At 34.6% G+C, this 20,026-nt stretch overlaps 1 protein-coding gene across 10 annotated transcripts in view; it reads left to right on the forward strand.

Annotated features, from left to right (window-relative positions):
• LOC111044940 (phosphatidylinositol 4-phosphate 5-kinase type-1 alpha) overlaps window positions 1–20,026 on the forward strand; it is a 153,881-nt gene that overhangs the window by 31,917 nt on the left and 101,938 nt on the right. For all 10 annotated transcript variants that reach the window (XM_022330206.2, XM_022330212.2, XM_039442921.1 and 7 more), the window contains exons 6-7: window positions 7,445–7,504; window positions 10,300–10,404. In XM_022330206.2, the coding sequence (XP_022185898.1) occupies window positions 7,445–7,504; window positions 10,300–10,404 (165 nt within the window). The remainder of the gene's footprint in view (window positions 1–7,444; window positions 7,505–10,299; window positions 10,405–20,026) is intronic.

Below are 20,026 nucleotides of genomic sequence, written 5' to 3' on the forward strand. Positions count from 1 at the left end.
ATAAAAGACATAAAATTGAGCAAATACTTCATTATCTATGACATCTTGTTGATGATTATTGATTGTCTGAAATTGAGTTTCTGATTATGATAATAGATTAATTTAAATTATGATATCAATATATGAAATTGGTATTGATGTTCATATATATTTATAGCTCTTGAGTATTTTTTTTATAATGCAGTAGCATAAATTTCTCTTATCTGTCAAATTTATGCTATATTTGCATTGAAAAGTTTTGTTTGCGATGGTTCGATAATTTAATAAATTCTACCAGTTTAAAATTATTATCATTTCCACAATCAAAAACGATTTAATCTTGATGAAAAGCGCTGTAATGTAATTAAACTGATAACATGAAATATTGCAGATTTAGAATTTAAAACCTTGAATTAGATTATTGTTTATCCATAACGATGCAGCTAAGATGGAAAATTGTAACATCAGTGAGTGTATTATATCTACCTATCCTATGAACTATAGATACCGTACACGAATAAATAAAATGAAAAACTAATTTTTAAAAAATTAATTTGAAAATCCAAAGAGTTGTGGCAGTATAGATATGATACCGCAAATGATTTCATGTGATAGCAACGTTTATTTCTATCCTTGATTATGACATAAACTTTCAGTCAATCTGTAAATTTAATCATGTTCTAAGCTTACTTTATTCCGGACCAACTATTATAAAAATCTTTAATTATATGTCAACAATTACAAAACTTAGTGAATACTAAAAAAATTTGAAAACACAGTCTATTTGATCCTCTGATTTTTTACTCTCTACGTTCTAATTTTTCCTTTCTTATTGTAATTTCACCAATTATTGATAAATTAAAGTGTATTTGAAATCTGCAATAAATTTATAAAATTTTCATTTCGTTTCATATTTCCAATCAAACATTATTTATTCTTATAGTTATTGTTATAGCTATCTGCTTTTTTTTTTTTAAATGGATTTCTCATGGGATATAAAAGAAATATATATTAAATAAAATATTTTCCAGTATAGAGTTTTATGTCTCTTACCAGATTAAATTTGAGGATATATCAATGATAATATTATATTAATTTTGATAGTTTATTGGGCCCCTGTAACTTCAATTTAGCTTATGATTTTTGGTTGATTAATGGTTTTTAATTGTTAGATTATGAGGTTCACTTCAATCTTTCACTTTCGATTCCTACACAACAAACTCTGATTTGAAAAAAGAATTGGAAAACTCTACTCTATTAACTAATTTATAGGACTTTAGACTCATGTTGAGACCAACACATCTTCAGATATACTATAGTGAGGTCCACGTTATTATGACAGTGGAGAAAGATAGGACAACAGCGTTGCTGATTCTCTGCCTTGTCACTGCTTTATATAGAGGACACCTGATACCGGTATATCTGATGTAATATCAACTGTTCTAACAATCAATTATATTTTTATTCGCCAATATATATTTCAATGATTAAATAATACATTTTTATAATCGAGGTTAAATATTCAGTTAATCAACTATATTTCTATATTGTTAAAAAACGATCTGGTAACAATGCGGAGCTAGAAAAGGATAGCGCAATCTGCTTTGTCGAAAGATAGACAAGGATAGCAACACCACTGTTAATTAATGAAATACTGCCATTACAACGTGGACCTCACTATAGTACTGAAAGTTTATCTTCAATTCAGGCCAAATCAGTTAGAAGTTTCTTTGAAATTGTTTTGATCATTTAAAACCTTTGTAGCTTGTTACAAAACAGCACATTGCTTCAAATATTTTATTCACGTCCAATTTTTCACATTACTGGTTCGCTCCGTAGTGAAATTCACTTTAAACTAAGAGCATTCTACTAACGACTGGACAAGTGTGTTGAACTTGTGTGAACACACAAGTTTGTCATACATGTTGTCTCATTAGCGAAAGGCAACAAAATGTTTTCGAGGTCAGACTATTGTATTTTTGATTTTTTGTTATTTTTTCTCTGCTGCTCTATGAATGAATGAATGAATAATTGCTTTTATTTAAACATTGTTTCCTAGATAATATTATACAAGAACATAATTTTAGTTATAACAAGCATTAAACTCGTGGTCAACGACCATCAGGGTGAGGTTTGTCATGAGTAGGACTCCATACAGAATTACACATTCTTGTTTTTCAAATACTTTTCCCTTAGTGTTCATTCAACAGTTCACAACGCACTATCCATTGAACTCTGAAATCAAGTAGTGTCTGTATTTCCATGCACCAACACAGTATGCACCTATCTTTAGCCAGTCATCTCCGTTTAGGTAGTTCTTCAGATCTTCCCGTGACAATGCAGCCCTGCCAAAGTGTTGCCATCTGAACTCGACGAGTATGGGACATTTTCCAACGAAATGCGTGACATCCTCCTCCTCCTTCCTATTGCACAATGAGCAGAGTCTGTTCCCGTTGAATGAATACTTATTGAGTCGGATCAATTCATTTCTTGCTTTGAAGAACCACTTGATGAATTGAAAGCTGGAATTTTGAGAAATGTAATCATTCCAGTGATTGAGCTCTCAGCGAATGGTGTACCGCTGGCTCATGGCGACCCGCTGCATCTGTTGATCTCGCAGATTACTTCCAATCCTGTCAATCGTCTGGTCGATGTTCAAGCTACCTGCTGCTATCTCCTCCCATGGAATGCCAAATAAGTCATCCAGCATCCTCCAGTCATCATACAGAAATAGCCTTTTTCGAATCATCAATTTCAATAGCATACATGGATATCTTCCTTCATGCAGATTCAAACATCGCTTTACAAACTGCTGCTCTATTTGAGGCTGAATTATTTTTTCAACATTCTTGCTCTACAGTCCTGGGTGGACTTGGGCCTCCTCAACATAATGCCTCCACTCATCTCTCACATGTGCAACTCCATTTTTATCATTATCATTTGTAATTTTCCAGTGGTTCATTCCTTGTTCTTGGTTCTTTATTTTGTATTAGAAGCTGCTGTCAAACAGCTTTTTTTCTTTCGCTGATGACACAACATGTGTGTCGAACTTGTTCACACATGTTTAACACACTTGCCCTGTAGTTAGTGGCCACCCTATAGAATAACTTCATTGTTTCCCATTCAAACAATGTTGGTAATCTCTCACTATAGTTGAGAGGAAAGACTTATTGGAGATATCCAGTTCATTAATTTAGTCACCTTATTTAAGAAAGCAATATAATTTGCATAAAGGTGCGTACAGATTTACGCGCCGCGAACATGAGCAATTCACTTTTAATCAGCTGATGCCAAGCTTTTTATATCTGTATCTTACCGTTTCTGTAAAAATACAGATATAATCAGCTGATTAAAAGTGAATTGCTCATGTTCGCGGCGCGGATATCTGTACGCACCTTTATAAATAAATGATACAACTGCTTCCTCACCACACTATAGTGAGGTACACGTTATAATGGCAGTATTTGATAAACATTGGTGTTGCTATCCTTGTCTATCATTCGACCTTTTCTACCTCCGCTAGATCGTTTTCTAACAATGTAGAATTGTAATTTATCAACAAAATAATTAATCTCAATAATAAAAATTCATTATCTAATCATTGAAAAATATTTTTCTTGACGAATAAAATATAATTGATTATTTTAAACAAGAATGAACAGTTAATCAGATATAGCGGTATCAGCTATCCTCTATAGAAGGCAGTGGCAAGGCAGAAAATCTCACGCTTCTCTCCTATCTTCCTCCACTGTCATTATAACGTGGACATCACTATATAAGCAGACGAGATGAATTTTTAAGCCATCGTTCAGATTACTTAGATTTCCAGACTCGTTACTCACATTGCGGTATTTGATTATTTGCAATGATTGACACGTAGAGAAATCCACATCTGGAATCCATATCTTATTTTTTGAGACATCTTTTGATCGCAAATCTCAATTTATTGCTATTTTCTCTCACAAATCCATACAATCATTGATAATAAATAGTGGGAAACTTGTTAGAAATTTAATAATATCCAGCAATCTATCTGTCTGGTCAAAACTTTCAAGCTTCATTTTTATATCAGATGTCACAATTTTTCTCTCGCCACTTGATCTTACATGAGTCATCTCTCTCTCTCTATCTCTCTCTCTCTCTTTCTCAGTCTCTGTATCTCTAAAGAACTCGAATCTCTTACTTCATCCTCTTATTATCTTTTTCAACTGCATGCTCAATCTTTTTTTATTTTTATTTTTACTGATCAAAACTTTCAAGCTTCATTTTTATAGCAGATGTCACAATTTTTCTCTCGCCACTTGATCTTACATGAGTCATCTCTCTCTCTCTATCTCTCAGATAAGATAGATAATCTCTCTCTATAAGGGTTGTGTGGTAGAGAGGACCAGGAGTCCTAACTCCGCCCTAATAAAGGCATATAATCAATCAATCAATCAATCAATCTCTTTCTCTCTCTCTTTCTCAGTCTCTGTATCTCTAAAAAACTCGAATCTCTTACTTCATCCTCTAATTATCTTTTTCAACTGCATGCTCAATCTTTTTTTATTTTTATCAAGTAAAATTTTCATCAATCTCTCAACTTAATTCATTATGCTCATTCAGTATTCACTAGGCTATTCTTAGGATTAGATTCTAAAATTTATTCCAAATTTTTGCTGAAGTTAATTTCTATACTTTATTGCTCTTGAATGATGGGCCTAGTGCATTTACAAAATTACAAGTTTTTTTCTATTTCAATATGCTGCTTACTATAGAGGAAGTACCGATACTGTTCTTCAATCTTTCAACTAGAATCTCTCTAATGAACTTTAATAATATTTTGTAATTACTTTCAAACGTCATAGATAATTGGAATATTGCTTGAAAAGGGACATACTGTACTTATTGAAGTCCAGTCTTTATAATCAACTGATAAATTTGTCTCAGATGTAATCTCTTAATTATTTCAGGAAGTACTTTCTACTTTTAGGTTCGGTTTCTAGGACATGAAGGCCCGGTTTCCGAGCTCGGGATTTAGCTAAGTTCTAGACTTTAACCGGCTTTAAACTCTGGAGTCAGAAAATTGGCTTTCCGAGTCGGAGCGTTAACGTAGTCGAGGACTCAAATAGACCCTGGAGTTTAGAGATCACGTTAGACCCTGGAGTTTATAATTTCACTTTTTGAGTGAAGGGCTTATAAGTCCAGGACTTGAATTAGATTCTCGTCTCTTTCCAAGTCGAGGATTTATTAAAAATCTCTAAGTCCAGAACTTGAAACAGCGTGATTTTAAACCCTCAACTGGGGTAGGGTTTAAATTTAAGTTCTAGGCTTAACCGATCAAATACAATTCAGTTATTGTTTTGGAGTAGATGAATAGACAAATAAATGTCATGGAATACCTAAATTATTTGAATTAGTCCATTTAAATCCATAATTTATAGTTTGGAAGTTTATTTTGGAATAAAGTTCTTCATAATATTATGCGTAAAAAACTAACCTCATTTCACGACTGTGACATAACCTAAAAATGTTCAAGAAAAATAATACAAGGATTGCCTTGGAATTTTATCTCCCAATGTGAATATTATTAATCAATGCCATATTCAACATATTATTAATAATAATATAACAACAATAAATTATTATTCCAGTGTTTTTTCAAAACAAATACATTTTCCAACTCAATAGGCAGCATACTAAATTTTTTATTCCAAAATCAATGATAAATAATAGCATAACCTGAAATGAAATGTTTATTTTTCATTCATGTTTCAAAAGGTTAGGTTTTGCTTTGAATTTATAGACCTAAACCATACAAAGAAATCGAAACGTATTTTCACAAAATAATTGTTACAAAATAGTTTGGAGAGCATTTGAATTATCCCGCTGCAATCCGCTGTTTTGCTATAAGCCTGATGCCAACAATACAACAGCAAAATATTGAGAATTTCCCTCATGTTTACTGCGTTGAAGTCCTGGACTTGAATAAGTTGAGAACTTAATAGACCCCCGGAGTTTAGAACATAAACTCGTGACTCAGAAAGTTGATTTAGACCCGAGAGCTTATTTTAGTCCTGGACTCTGTAAGTCCAGAACTTATAGATCCCGAGCTCGGAAACCGGCCCTAAATCATGGACCATTAAATCCAAAACGAATCTACAGGTTTAATGATGTATTTGATTTAATAAGCATCCTAGAAACCGGACCCAAATCTTTTCCACCAACCAATATTTATCATTACTGTAATTCATCAATATTTTAAGTAATTCCATCACGTATGCATATTCTAAGAGTAAGTTATTCTGTCAAATCTTTTAAAGTTTTGCACATTCTAAGAGTAAATTACGCCATCAAAGTGTAGGGAATGCAAGGAATATATAAATGAATAGATAAATAAATATTTTGCTACATTATTTATTGTATGTTGAGTTGACTTGCTAAGAGTGTCTACTAACGACAGGACAATTGTGTTGGATATGTGTGTACACACATGTTGTCATACATTGTTGTGTCATCACAGCGAAAGGCTTCAACAAAATTTTTTGAGGTTAGGTTTTTGTATCTTCGATATTTGGTTATTTATGTTTTCTTCCCTTCTCTATTAGAGGTTGATTTATTCTTGTATCATTTAAATTCGTAATTTTTGAGTGGCTTATTTATTCTTTTATTGGTTGTTCATTTTATGTTAGAACCTGCTGTTAAACAGCTGTTTTTGGCTCGTGAATGTATTTTCATTCGAAGACATGTCCGTTCACACTTGCCCTGTTGTTAGTGGCCACCCTAAGATAGCACTTCTAGTATATTTTTCAAGTAGATTACCGTAGATTTTTGTTTATAATTTTTTGCTGCAAGTGCATGTATGATACACAAGGGTATTATGTGATACATTCACATGGAAACTCTCGTATCAAATCTGTTATACTATGTATCAAATAAAAACATACCTGTGTAATGCAATTTTACTTTTGTCACATGGTTCCATTTACAGAATTCAGAATTTACAGAATTGAGCCAAATTCTCATTCTACGTTTTGTGTGAATTTGAAAAAATTCAGAAACAATTAAACAGCGTATTGTAGCTAATAGTCTATACTAACGGTATTACATCCAGCTTTAGTCGTCTTGGCCAATCTAGCCGGCAGGTTATAACTTATCAATGACCTGTTTTCTATCCAATATGGTAGAGATAAAAAATGTTAGTTTATAGAATAATCTAATTTTCAATTTTTACTTCATAGTGTGAGATGAAAGATATTATTTGTCACTATCTGTTGAAATTTATTATGCTTTGCTGGTGATTTCAATTCACATTTTATGTTCCTTTAAAATACTTGATTAAGTAAAAGGTCATATTCCTTCTGATACATATCAATTCTCCAAATAAACTTGATGAATTGGTATTAATTTAAAATGTTTTCAGTGTATTTCAATTTCCAAAGCTCTGAGTAAATATTCTAACAATATAATATTTTGTTTGTTACAGAATTTGAATCAAAATCCGAGGACTCTTCTGCCCAAGTTTTTCGGCCTGTATTGTTATCAGGTGGGTATCCTTGTCTGACATTAGACAAAGTAGATATATCTATCCTTTTCCAACTCCGCACCGGTGCCCAATTGCCTGGAAAGCTGGTTGGTTATGAAGAAATGCCAGAATATTCAATCTCAGTCAAGGAAATTCATCTACACTATGAATAATTGTTATAGAATTAGAGACCTTTTCAGAATTGTTGGCTTTAATCCAGTAGAACTGAACATGAATGGTTGAATAAGAGGAATCTACAAATCGAATACATAACGGTTACTATGGTTGCATCACCACACAGAGATGCGGTGGAAATTCTCCATATTAAGGTGAAATGAAAGAGATGTTGTTAGTTGATTTATTATTTATTTGTGTCGAACTAAAGTATTTATTTGATTAACCAGAATATCCTTCCTCCATCTAACAAAAAAGGCCATATCATTTTTAGATGAATGACTGATGATTTTAATTGTTTTACCGCTTTCCTCCCTCGGATCCAACTGCAACCTATCTAGACACAAGGCTTGATTCGATTCAAATCAAAAACTTGTAGCCTTATAATAGTTACTAAACTTCTCTAGTGTCTTATTATGTATTTTATGAATTTGTGATTTATCTAATTGAATATATGTAGAATTGTGACAATGGAGAAATTCTTTACATGTTGTAAATAATATTGTAAACGAAAGAAATTGCAAATAAATAATTTGAATTTGAATGATGATGCCTTAAGTGCATTGAAACTTAATTTAGTTCGGCTCAATTAAGGCTGTGCAAAGGCTAAAAAAACTTTCTACTCGTGATATTTTTCAAATTTTTTCGATTTTTATATCATCAAGCTATCACAATGAAAAACTTTTCTCAGGAAAACATTTTTTTCTGATTATTACTTTTTGAGATATGAGCGCCTAAAGTTTAAATTTTTGGGACAGAACATTTCAAATTCGGTAAGAGATATATCCATAAGATTTGGAGGATAGATTCTTCATGGTATTGTTGATCTAGTAAAACAAAATTTTTTTGAAAATATCATTTTCTCAACTCAACTAAAAGTTATTTTTAGTAAATTGAATAACTATCTTAAAAATTGATATTTTCAGAAAATTTTTGTTTTACCAGATCAACGATACCATGAAGAATCTATCCTCTAAATCTCATGGATTTATCTCTTACCGAATTTGAAATGTTCTGTCCCAAAAATTTAAACTTTAGGCGCTCATATCTCAAAAAGTAATGAGTAGGAAAAAATGTTTTCCTGAGAAAACTTGTTCATTTTGATAGCTTGATGATATACAAATCGAAAAACTTTGAAAAATATCGCGAGTAGAAAGTTTATTTTTAGCCTTTGCACAGCCTTTATGTAACAGGGCAAAATAACAGTCCCAAAAATTTAAACTTTAGGCGCTCATATCTCAAAAAGTAATATGTAATGTTTTCCTGAGAAAACTTTTTCATTTTGATAGCTTGATGAAAATCTTTGTAAAATATCACGAGTAGAAAGTTTATTTTCAGCCTTTGCACAGCCTTAAATTATGTGACACAAACACCAATATGGAAATTCATGACTAAATCATAAAAATATACAGTGTGTACAAAAAAGAATGACCCGATTTTAAGTAGCTATATTTATTAGGAAGAAGGGCTTTACACTAACAAATTGCATACATAAATACTCACAAAATATTGGAGTTTACGAAAATGCATCGTTCAATATGTCCTCCATTGGCTGCACGGACGACATCTAGTCTGTAGCTTAATTCATCGCAAACTGGGCGTATGGTGTCTTCTGTCACTGAGGCTACAGCCGCTCATATTCGGGGTTTCAGTTCATCAATGTCACGAGGTAAGGGAGGAACTTAAACATGTTGTTTAACATATCGCATGGTGTTATGTCAGGGGACCTAGTAGGCCAACAGTGTAAAGCTTGGTCTCACGGTCCTGTACACCCTATCCAACGTTGAAGCAAGTTCTCATTGAGGAAACTGCCAACATTGTTGTGACATAAATGCGCTCGTAGCAACATAAAGCGGATATTTTCTGAAACTCTAAACCACGCTGATTACAACTGGCGCTGTTTCGGTTATCGTACGACTTTTGATTCAGAATTATTACAAGTTGAAATCGGGTCATTCTTTTTTGTACACTGTATATTTTCTTGATGAATATAATATATTTGAGATAAAATTAATCAATATTTATTATTTCATCAGATATACCGGGATGGCTTGAATAACAGCTATTCACTATAGAAAGATGTAGAAGTCGTCTCAACTATTCCTTCCTACCATGTCCTCTGACTTTGAAACTCGAATCGCTCTGTAGCAATATTATCGTACTCAAAATTTGCCGTGCTATAGTGAGGTCCACGTTACAATGGCAGTAGCTATCATTTTCGATAGCTCTATCATTTTCTAGCACCGCAAGTTTGCCAGATCACTTTCTCACAATGTAGAATATTATAATTAACAAAATATTCAATTTCAATATTATGAAAAGTTATCATTAAAACATTGGAAAATATACTTTCTTTGCGAATAAAATTGATTATTTTTATAATAATGGACAGTTAATAGAACAACAGATACACCGTCATCAGATATTCTTTTTTATAGAAGGCAGTGGCAATGCAGAGAATCGGCAACGATTATCTTTCAACTTATTATCTTAACTTATCTTTCTTCAATGCCATTATAATATGGACCTCACTATACCAGTGAAGAGAGCAAGATAGTACAGTATTATTATAATATAATTGATAACATACTTCTAATTTCAATAATGATTTTGTGTATTGACACTATCTTTTCCTTTTTCAGTGCAATTCCAAAAATATCAGAATGGTTGCTATGAACAACTTGCTTCCATCTTCCATTCCTCTTCACCAAAAATACGATTTGAAAGGATCCACCTATAAGAGGAAAGTAAGTATCTTTTTATATTTTTCCATAGATTATTAAGTGCGATATATCAACACACTGCTTCAAAAATATGCTGTCAATTATTTATGTAATTGAATGTGTTGAAAATGGACGCTTGTCACCCGAAAATAATTGAGTCAGTTAGGGCCGTGTGCACAGTCAAATCTTAAGGTGCGTACAGACTGTCGCTCTGCTCCGCAACCGAACGTCACTCCAGCAGAGCGATTGATGATCGACCGGCGAGCAACAGTGGTTCGACCGGGGAACGCGAGAAGATCTAACATCTTCCGTAACGTTCATGATGGGTGCGTGGGCGGTGCGACTGTGGTTCGATGGTGGTACGAGGGCGGTACGAGGGAGGAGCGTGCTCGGTGCGGGTTGGAAGCACGAATATGTGTATGCAGCTTTAAACGAAATTAAATCAGCTGGCGGCTTAAACTCGAAATAAAACACATAACAAACGAGACTTGATACGGAATTAATCCAGTTTGAAATGAAATTTAGTTTAAACTGTGACTGTGCAAACGGCACTAAGTGAACAATATTGTTTATTTACATAAATACTTGACTGCATGTCGTTGTTTAAAACATCAAAATAGTGTGTTTTTCAAAAACTCATTCCAGTGTAATTCTATCTTCATTTTTGTCGGAGTGTGTTGTTTTATGATCTATAATACGTGGGCTATTCACAAATTAACAAACGTTTCCACCTGGCGCCGCTAGGCATGTGCCAATCGCGTACTTTCGAGCACAGACATGTTCTCCTATTCAGTGGCTTCCCAGCGAAAGTGACGTCGCGCTGCTCATTGTTGCAGCATTCAAGTTTGAAATGTGTGCTGCAATTGAAAATCCCGTAAGTTGTGGGATCAGTACTACAGTTTTTGTTAGCCAAAAACCTAAAACCGATTAAAATTTATCGTCAATTGTGCGAAGTGTACGGAAACGACGTTATGAATGAAAGATCGGTCCGGAGATGGTGTATAAAATGGCCACACAAGCGTTCATGACAAGGAGATCGTGCGTTGTCACAGATGAATTGGTTGAGAAAGTCGATTAGAAAATCCGCTTTGCAATAAGCCCAGACCTTGCTCCAAGTGATTTCCACTTGTTGCCGAAAATTCAGGCTTGGTTAGGAGCACAGCGCTTTGATTACTTTTACTTTTTCGTGTCGGGACGCAGGGGCGAGGCGTGACTTTTTGGTTCAGTCATCTCCAGGAAATTCAGTTGAAATTTTGAATGAAAGCTGCACCCCCTCCCCTACTTTAAAGATAATGTTTTATTTTGGACGTTTATTTATCGAGAGAGATGACATCTAGTACAAGATAAGCTTTCTATTCAAAATCCTAGAGTTTGAATGTCTAGAACTTGGCTAAATCTCAAGCTCGGGAACTGGTCCTCAAATTAAAAAAAAATGAAATAAAATTCTTTATTCTTCATAAATTCATACAACAAGTACACCATCAATAATGACAGGGAGAGAAAAAATAAGGTAACCTTGTACTATTCCACTCCCAAATTTAGATAAGGTTACACATAGTCCGAAATAGGTCAAGTCTTGTAGTTGTTCACTAAAAGATTTCAGTTCTTAATTATTTTCACAAAGTAGATTTTCAAATTTAGATGCTTCAGAACCAAACATAGGAGAAATAATAATAATTATCATCAATAACAAATTGCAACATAATAATTATCGTACGGTTTGCAACACTGACGCAGAACAGTGGAATCGCAGAAAATAGCGATGTCTTTGACAGTTTACTCCACCATCGTTTACGGGGAGAGGGAGAGTGATGATGCAGAAGAGTGGTGGTAATCAATGCTAAATAGCATTACTGGAATCGCATATTTTTGAGAATCACATTGAACGGATGGAACTGATGATGCAGTAGTCTACTTCATTCAAGCTTGGCGCGCTCGCAAAAAACGTTTCTCTTTTGGTTCCCTCACCTTTTTTTGTATTTATCTTAAATATTTCCAATTTAATAATATACACATTACATATCAATTTCTGTCCAGTCATCGGCGAATCCAGAGATGACCGGACGCCTCGCCTCTTTCGGGACGTTGAAAGTTTCCCTGCCCAGAAATGGGATAAGTCTTCTGCTATTACATTTCCTCTGTAGAGGTGGTCGGTTGTGCAGTGAACAGGGCACTATGAACACTGTGTGACGTGCTCGATGTCCAGGCTCCTGGAGTGGGTACCAGTCTGCGGATTCAGCTGTGTGAACCTCATGAAACTTTTCCTTGACTTAAGTCTGCTGCACGATGGTTCCAGCTGGCCGTACATCACATGTCTCTCATCAAAAGTTCGTTCAACCTCTCCAAGTATTCATGGTTGGCTCTTCTGATCTTCTGATCTTGGGAGTGTTTATTCCTGCTGCCTTGTACAGTTTGATGATGGGCGTTGGTTTCATGCAACCAGTTGCAGTACGGCATGTCTCATTAAGGCTGTGCAAAGGCTAAAAATAAACTTTCTACTGGTGATATTTTTCAATGTTTTTCGATTTGTAGACTATCAAGCTACCAAAATTTAAAAGTTTCCTCAGGAAAAAATTTTTTTTCGATAATTACTTTTTGAGATATGAGCGTCTAAAGTTTAAATTTTTGTGCCAGAACATTTCAAGTTCGGTGAAAGATAAAACCATTAGATTTTAAGGATAAAAAAATAAGATTCATGATCCTTAAACAGATTTTAAGGATAAAAAAGATTCTTCATGGTATTGTTGATCTAATAAAACAAAAATTTTCTGAAAATATCATTTTCTGAGAAAGTTATTCAATTTACTAAAAATGGCCAAAAATAACTTGGTTTGCCGTTACCTTACCACTTACCAGAACGTGGTGCTGCTCCTTTGTCACCGCTGAGTTTTTTCAAAAGGTTGCATGTGATGTTGCTACTATGTGCTATGTCCATGCCATCGAGGGTATCAATCCACTTGGCTTGTATAGCCTTGCTTGTCATCCACATGATTCGTTCTCCGAGTGCAATCTCATGCACTCGTGTGCCATCTTCGGCACCATGTTTCTCTCACTTTGAGTTGATCCTCCTGCTGGTATTCTGCAAGCGCATCCTTCATTTCAGTGGTTACGCCTGGGATGTATCGTTGTCTGCATCCTCATGGGATGTACCTCTCTCATGCACTGCACGAACCTATCATATTTGTGCGGGGTGGGATTTCAGCCACAGCCTAGTCCAGGTCTTCAGAAAAAGCATCCCAGCAAGCCATTTTAAAGTTGAAGCGCCGTCTCTAAGGTATAACATGTGTTTTCACAGCCGAGTACACCATGGAACCAATGGGTGCCGATGCTGGCTCCTCGGGATAGGATCGTATACAACTCTTTCACACTCAGCTGAGACTACTCGTGACAAAACACAGGTCTAGATTGTAGCCACGCCTCCAGGCACGACTGTTGAAGGAGTTAATAGTCGTGCAATAGAGATAGGTTGTTCATCTCAGCCCACTCTTCTAATTTGTGCCCATTTGAGCCTGTGTTATCGTAACCCCAAGAGGCGGAGTGGCAGTTGAAATCTCCAACTACAAACTGGATCTTTTGGACATGAAAGCTGTTTGTTGGGACAAAAGAGAGGGCTCTGTTGGATGGTTTGCGGACGGATGACACAGTGCAGTTACTGAGCTCTGCTGTGATGAATTCTATGTCATCTTGGTGTTTTGTGTCAGTGGATGTGATAGTGATAAAACTTCTGATAAACATAGCGCTGCCATAGGTTTTGTGAGGAATCTCAGCCACTTAGTTTTAGTTTTATCCCAAGTCATTGACCAGCGCTGCTGTGTCAAGGATTTATAAAACATGTCACAAGAAAGTTTCAAAATGTCATCACACTATCAAGACATTCACTCAGACTATAAAATGGAATCTCCACCAAGAAAGATTTCAAAACTGCTCGGAATTGTCTATCACTTCCACTATCCTTGACCCACTCTGGCAGCTTTTTGAACTTTTTGAAAGCAATGTAAGGATAAATACTGAGGCCTGTCTGGTTGTATGGTGCGCAACTGTGGGGCTGTACAGCAGAGAGCAATATTGGCATCATCCAACGATTCCAAAACAAGTTTCAGGTGGAGACAGTCAACGAGATGATTGTAAAAACATCAAGGACCTATGAAGAGGCTCTACATGACCACCAAAATGTTGAGGCAATTCAGCTTTTGGACAACTCAACATTAACGAGGAGATTGAAAAGGAAGAAGCCAAAAGGTCTGGTGTAAACCTCCAGGAGTGCTTAGTGAAAGTAGAAAAAATTAATACCTACTGTATATCAATTATTTAGTGCAGTGATCATGAATGAACTAAATTAAAACAAGGAGATCTATTACAAGATTCTTTCTGTAAAATGACTCGAAGTATTAATCTAGGATAGCAAAAAAACTGATCGTTAGTCCTAGTACTAGTAACAGTTATATTCAATAAAAAAATCTAAGGATAACTCCTCTGAGTCCTTGCTAAACGGCATTTTGACATGTTGATAAGGTGAGTCTGACGGGTTCCATAGCCATGTATCCCATCACGAGTATCAGCACTCCTAGCACTGTCTCTGATGCGAACCACACATTCAACAATGTACTGATTTACAACAGTAAACATTTTTAACTTGTTGAAGAGTGGTCTGCAATGAGCCATGTAGTCACTGCCCGTCAGCACTCGAACAGCCTTTTTCTGCAGAAGCAGTACATCACCAAGTCTTCCAGAGTGTCCCCACAGGTGAAGTCCAGGTGTGAAACATGGCATAGTAGACAGTAAGCAGGTATCTGGCACCAATTTCAGATTTCAACTTTCGCAGAAGATAGAGCGCACTGGACAGCTTGGAGCAAACATTGACAATATGGCTTGTTCAGCTTATTCTGGTGTTCAAGGAAAATCTCAGCAGCTTCACATCAGTTTCAACCACTCGACCAGTCTTTCGCTAGGAGCAGATAAGCTTCTGTGCCTTGTCCTTGTTCAGCAGCAACTTGTTTTGGTTGAACCAGCTCTCAGCAGAGCTCAAAGAATCATCAGCAGCTTGCCCCAGCAACTGCACATCACGTCCTCTATTGATCAGTGTAGTGTCGTCAGCATATACCAAAGCATTCATTTATTTTTATTTATTTATAATTTTTACAAAGTAGCACTGATTGGGAGAGAAAAACTAAGGGTACTCCTTGTACTATTTCTCTCCCAAATTTAGATATCATTTTAAATGTCCGAAATAAGGTTATGGTTTCACTTTCCTAAAATTTAGTCCATTTTCACTAAAAAAACAACGAAAACTAAGAATCTTAAATTTTGACGGTTATTCTCAGATCAATGTCACTAGAATCATTCCCTGAGTTCGAGGTCGGACGCTGTTTTCGTATCTTGTAATCTATTTTTGGTCAACTGCATGTTAAAGCTAAAATATCTTCTTTAGATCTAGATAAGCCTTCAAAATGAAAGCTTACTATTGTCAAGAATGGGCCTATTGTTCCGTTGCGCATTTGAAGTCCGGTGGTAGAAGGAATTGCCGTCACCCTAAGTGACGTTTCATAGCATGTTGGTGACGACGAGGAGTGTTACCGGGTGGCTCAAATAACAGGCGGTCCAATTCTTGAACAAAGGAATTTCAAAACTCGTCCACCGCTATCATAAGTGCCATCAAACCGGCTAACTTGGGATAGTTTAACCCCTTCCCTCCAGTTCCAACTTACCAGCTGTCTGTGCAATTCATTCCGACTTCTGGCATTGTGGATTTGTTGGGAAAACATCATTGAAAATATTTTAATAACGTTTTAAACAACTGATTAACAGCTAAGATACTTTTTTAACAGTCATAAAAAATCTACTATCTCTAACCTAGAAATTGAGCCTTCAATAACTTCTATTGTGAACACTAAAATATTACACACAATTATTTTGCAGTTAAAGTATTTTTATTATGAATATGAAACATATCATTCAAAATCTAATGTCCCAAGTTAACCTTCAACCACTCAATTGTCTCATTACAGGCAAATCATAGTGGTGTCCCAAGTTACCCAACCTCTGCGGGTAACTTGGGACACAATATTTTTTTTTTCAAAACAGGTTGAAATAATAATGAAATTGAATGTATATATTTGAAGTATTATTAAAGACCTAAGTTTTGAGCACAGGAGAAATAAACTATTAAAATAATAATGGAACTAAATTTCAAGTCAAAGTTGAAAACTGTCCCAAGTTAGCCGGTTTGACGGTGCCTCAATCTGTTTGGTGACTATGTAGGAAAATAGTAATTTTACTCTTTCATTGTAGTTATCACAATTATTGTCTTAAAATCTTTTTTATTTATTTCAAAACGTTTGCTACTTTCTGAATAGCCCTCTTTCTGATTGGCATTATTAGTCCAACTCAATTCAATTCAATTCAATTTCTTTATTCCAATACAAAAACAATGTACAATATAGAACAGAATAATAATTATGGAATAATTATTTCCCCGCATGGACTGTTGATCCGTGCGCAGGGAAAGAGTACACAAACTATACAGGCAATACAAGTGCAAAAAAACAGTTAATAATTTATATTGATTCAAGCTTAACCTATAAATAAAAAAAATATGTTAAATCCTGTAATGTATAAAATACAAACTGTATGAATGATGATTCACACAGCACAAGTACCCGACTCAGAATACTTCATCTTCTTGTGAGCTATCTGAACTGACGATTCAACAACCTTAAATAGAAAGTACAATATAAAATCAGAATATAAATAATTAAAATAAATGAGAGAAGGCATGAAGGGCTTGGAATACAAAATCACAAACTAGTGAGGTTTGTGGTTGAGCATGTGCCAACTGCTTCGTGTCACCTATATGGCGACTCCAGCAGCGCCGCGGCGGCCACCCGGCCGATTGAGCGGAGCCAAAAACCTACTCTCTTTTTGTAGGCGGCAGCACCAAGTTCTTCTGCATCTATGATTGTTTGTGGGAGGTTTCGATAAATCAAATGGGCAAGTAGAAAGGGATTACTGTTCAGTGACGTTAAGGTTGATCTGGGAAAGTTATATCCGTAATTTATTCGGTGTCTGGTTTGATAATCATGTTGCAAGTTTGTAAAGATATTGGTTTTATTTGTTTTTATAAATGTGAGGATGGATTTCAAGTAAAGCTGGCGGATATCCAGGACCTGGAAATCGGAAAAGAGCTGGTCTGACGAGTATCTGACTGGTTTCTTTAGAATAATTTTTATAAGCGCTCTTTGCGCTTATTCAATAAAGCTAAGAATGATAACTGTGACATATCTAAATGAAGAGTCATCTATAACCTAATGAAGGAAAGAACAGGCTTATACACGTACGGGATAGGAAATTCATGAATGACGCATCTTCACGTCTGAACTACTCAACTAATTAACTTGAAATTTATCTAAAGCTGTGTTTTCGTAACGGGCAGAAGCAGAATCGATTGCAGCGCACCCAAGCGGGCAGAAACAGTAACACTCAAAGAACTAGTTCTTTGACATGAATTTTGCTTTATGTTTTATGGGTAATCAACTTTTTGGGTTGTCCAAAAGGTAATTCTAAAATGATTATTGGATATTTAATTCAATAAAGTGAATTAATTGATTTTTATTACTCAGATAACTTTTCCACAATTATTAGTTACTTCAATTATGCTAAATTTTATGCTTTATAGGCTTGTCAATCAAAGAGTTAACTTTTCATTTCCTATGCTTGAAATTTGTAAGGGTAAATTATTTGAAGTAACTGATTGTATTTTATTATTAATAAGATATTATCTTATTAACTGGAAGCATTCCATTATTAATAATATATTATTATAATTATTTTATTAACTAGAATCAATTGCCTACAGAGTCAATGCATGTTCTTTGAATCACATCGTGTCTATAGGTAGGCCTACTACCTACTATGAGTACCGTACTCAACTTCAAAGGCCTATTGAAGCTCTATCGAAAAAAAATCAAATTAATAAATAAGTGCTTTACTTTTGGCATTTTTGGAATCTACGGGTTATATTACACCAAGAGAAATAAATATTGTAAACGTTTTTTAGGCAATTTTATTTTAGCAGTCCCCTTTTTGATCATTGGATAGGTACGGTCCCGGCTGATATACTTAAATAAGAATCGTGAGGCCCATTGACTGCCTTAATTAATATGCCTTCTCAGGCAAGGTTCAATCAGGGACTCCTCACCAGTAGAAGCTATACGAAAATTAGAAATTATTATTATTATAGATTACTGTAACACATATGACATGTACAAAATGTATTCAAACAGTCGAACTCATTCTAATAATTATTGTTGAGATAACTATATCTTGCTAGAATAAACAGGTTCTGTTATGGTACTTTAAATGACACATAGGCTATTTTAAAATGAATAAATATCTATTAATTATGGAAGGTAACTAGTACCCTTGTGATATTCCAAAATGAAACATGATTAGTTTCGACATTTTCAATACGGACTTTCTTGACAATGACATAATTAGAAACTGGTCATGCTTATTTTGAATATATTAGGGTAGGCCTACTAGTTATTTTTCATAATTAAACATTAAAGTTGCCCTTTTAAAATTAATACTTTATTAGATATTCATTAGAATTAGAGTAGCCATTCAAACTCCTTATTTACTATAATGTTCTAAAAGCTTATCAATTTTAATCAAAACCTTGGAAATACATCCTAGAAGGTAGAATTGAAAGTGATTATATTTTATGTGGCTTGGAACATAATATTTTCAACTTTTGCTTGAGTTATTTTTCATATTCAAATAATTATTACCCCTTCAATGCAGTACATAAGTACGGTACTATTACTTAATTCTTAATGCAATTCATAATTGTGATAGCCTACCCTATTTTATATCCTATTCAAGTCTATTATTTAACTACATGATTTACCTACAGCATTTGCCAGTTAGCAATGTTAAATAATTTTATTATTTCAAAAAAAAAAAACAGAAGCCATACAGAACCAATAAAGTTGTTTATAACAGTTCGATGCTGTTGGGTTGAATATAGTTTTAAAAATCCCTCAAGTATAAACCATCAAAACTAATTTTATTAGCTTCATGTCACTTGCAGTTTTCTTCAAAACTACCTGAATTGAAGCAGTTAGCAGGAGCGATCGACCCCCCCCCCAAAGAGGATATGAATAACATGAAATGAACACATCAAGATTTACTGAAAAAATCAATATATTTCTTAGATTAGTCCATCTCTTTCTTCTGTAGGCTACTACATCATACATGAATCATATCTATGGAATATTATTCATAGTTGATTTTCTTTGTCATCCTCTACTTCTGGCTGGTACACACCACTAGGCCTGAAATCAAAAAGTTATTGATAATTATTTATTATTCATTATAAAAAAACTTTGCAAAGTGGATTCTGTTTGTAATCTGTATGAGTTTTCAATTATATTTCTTGGCAAGGAACCCCCCCTATAATGAAAAAGTAATATTATATGAGAAATTCCAATAAATTCATACAATCAGTTGAATTATTATTAGCATCAATCTCCATGCGGGAATTGGGATTAATCAGTGTGTCCCAAGGTCAAAAGAACTTGTTGGTGAACAACATATTTTTGGATACCATGAACAATTCATTCATTTCTGTGGTCAGTAGGCCTACTTC

The sequence above is a fragment of the Nilaparvata lugens genome, chromosome X (genome assembly GCF_014356525.2).
Source record: "Nilaparvata lugens isolate BPH chromosome X, ASM1435652v1, whole genome shotgun sequence".
Lineage (NCBI taxonomy): Eukaryota > Metazoa > Arthropoda > Insecta > Hemiptera > Delphacidae > Nilaparvata > Nilaparvata lugens.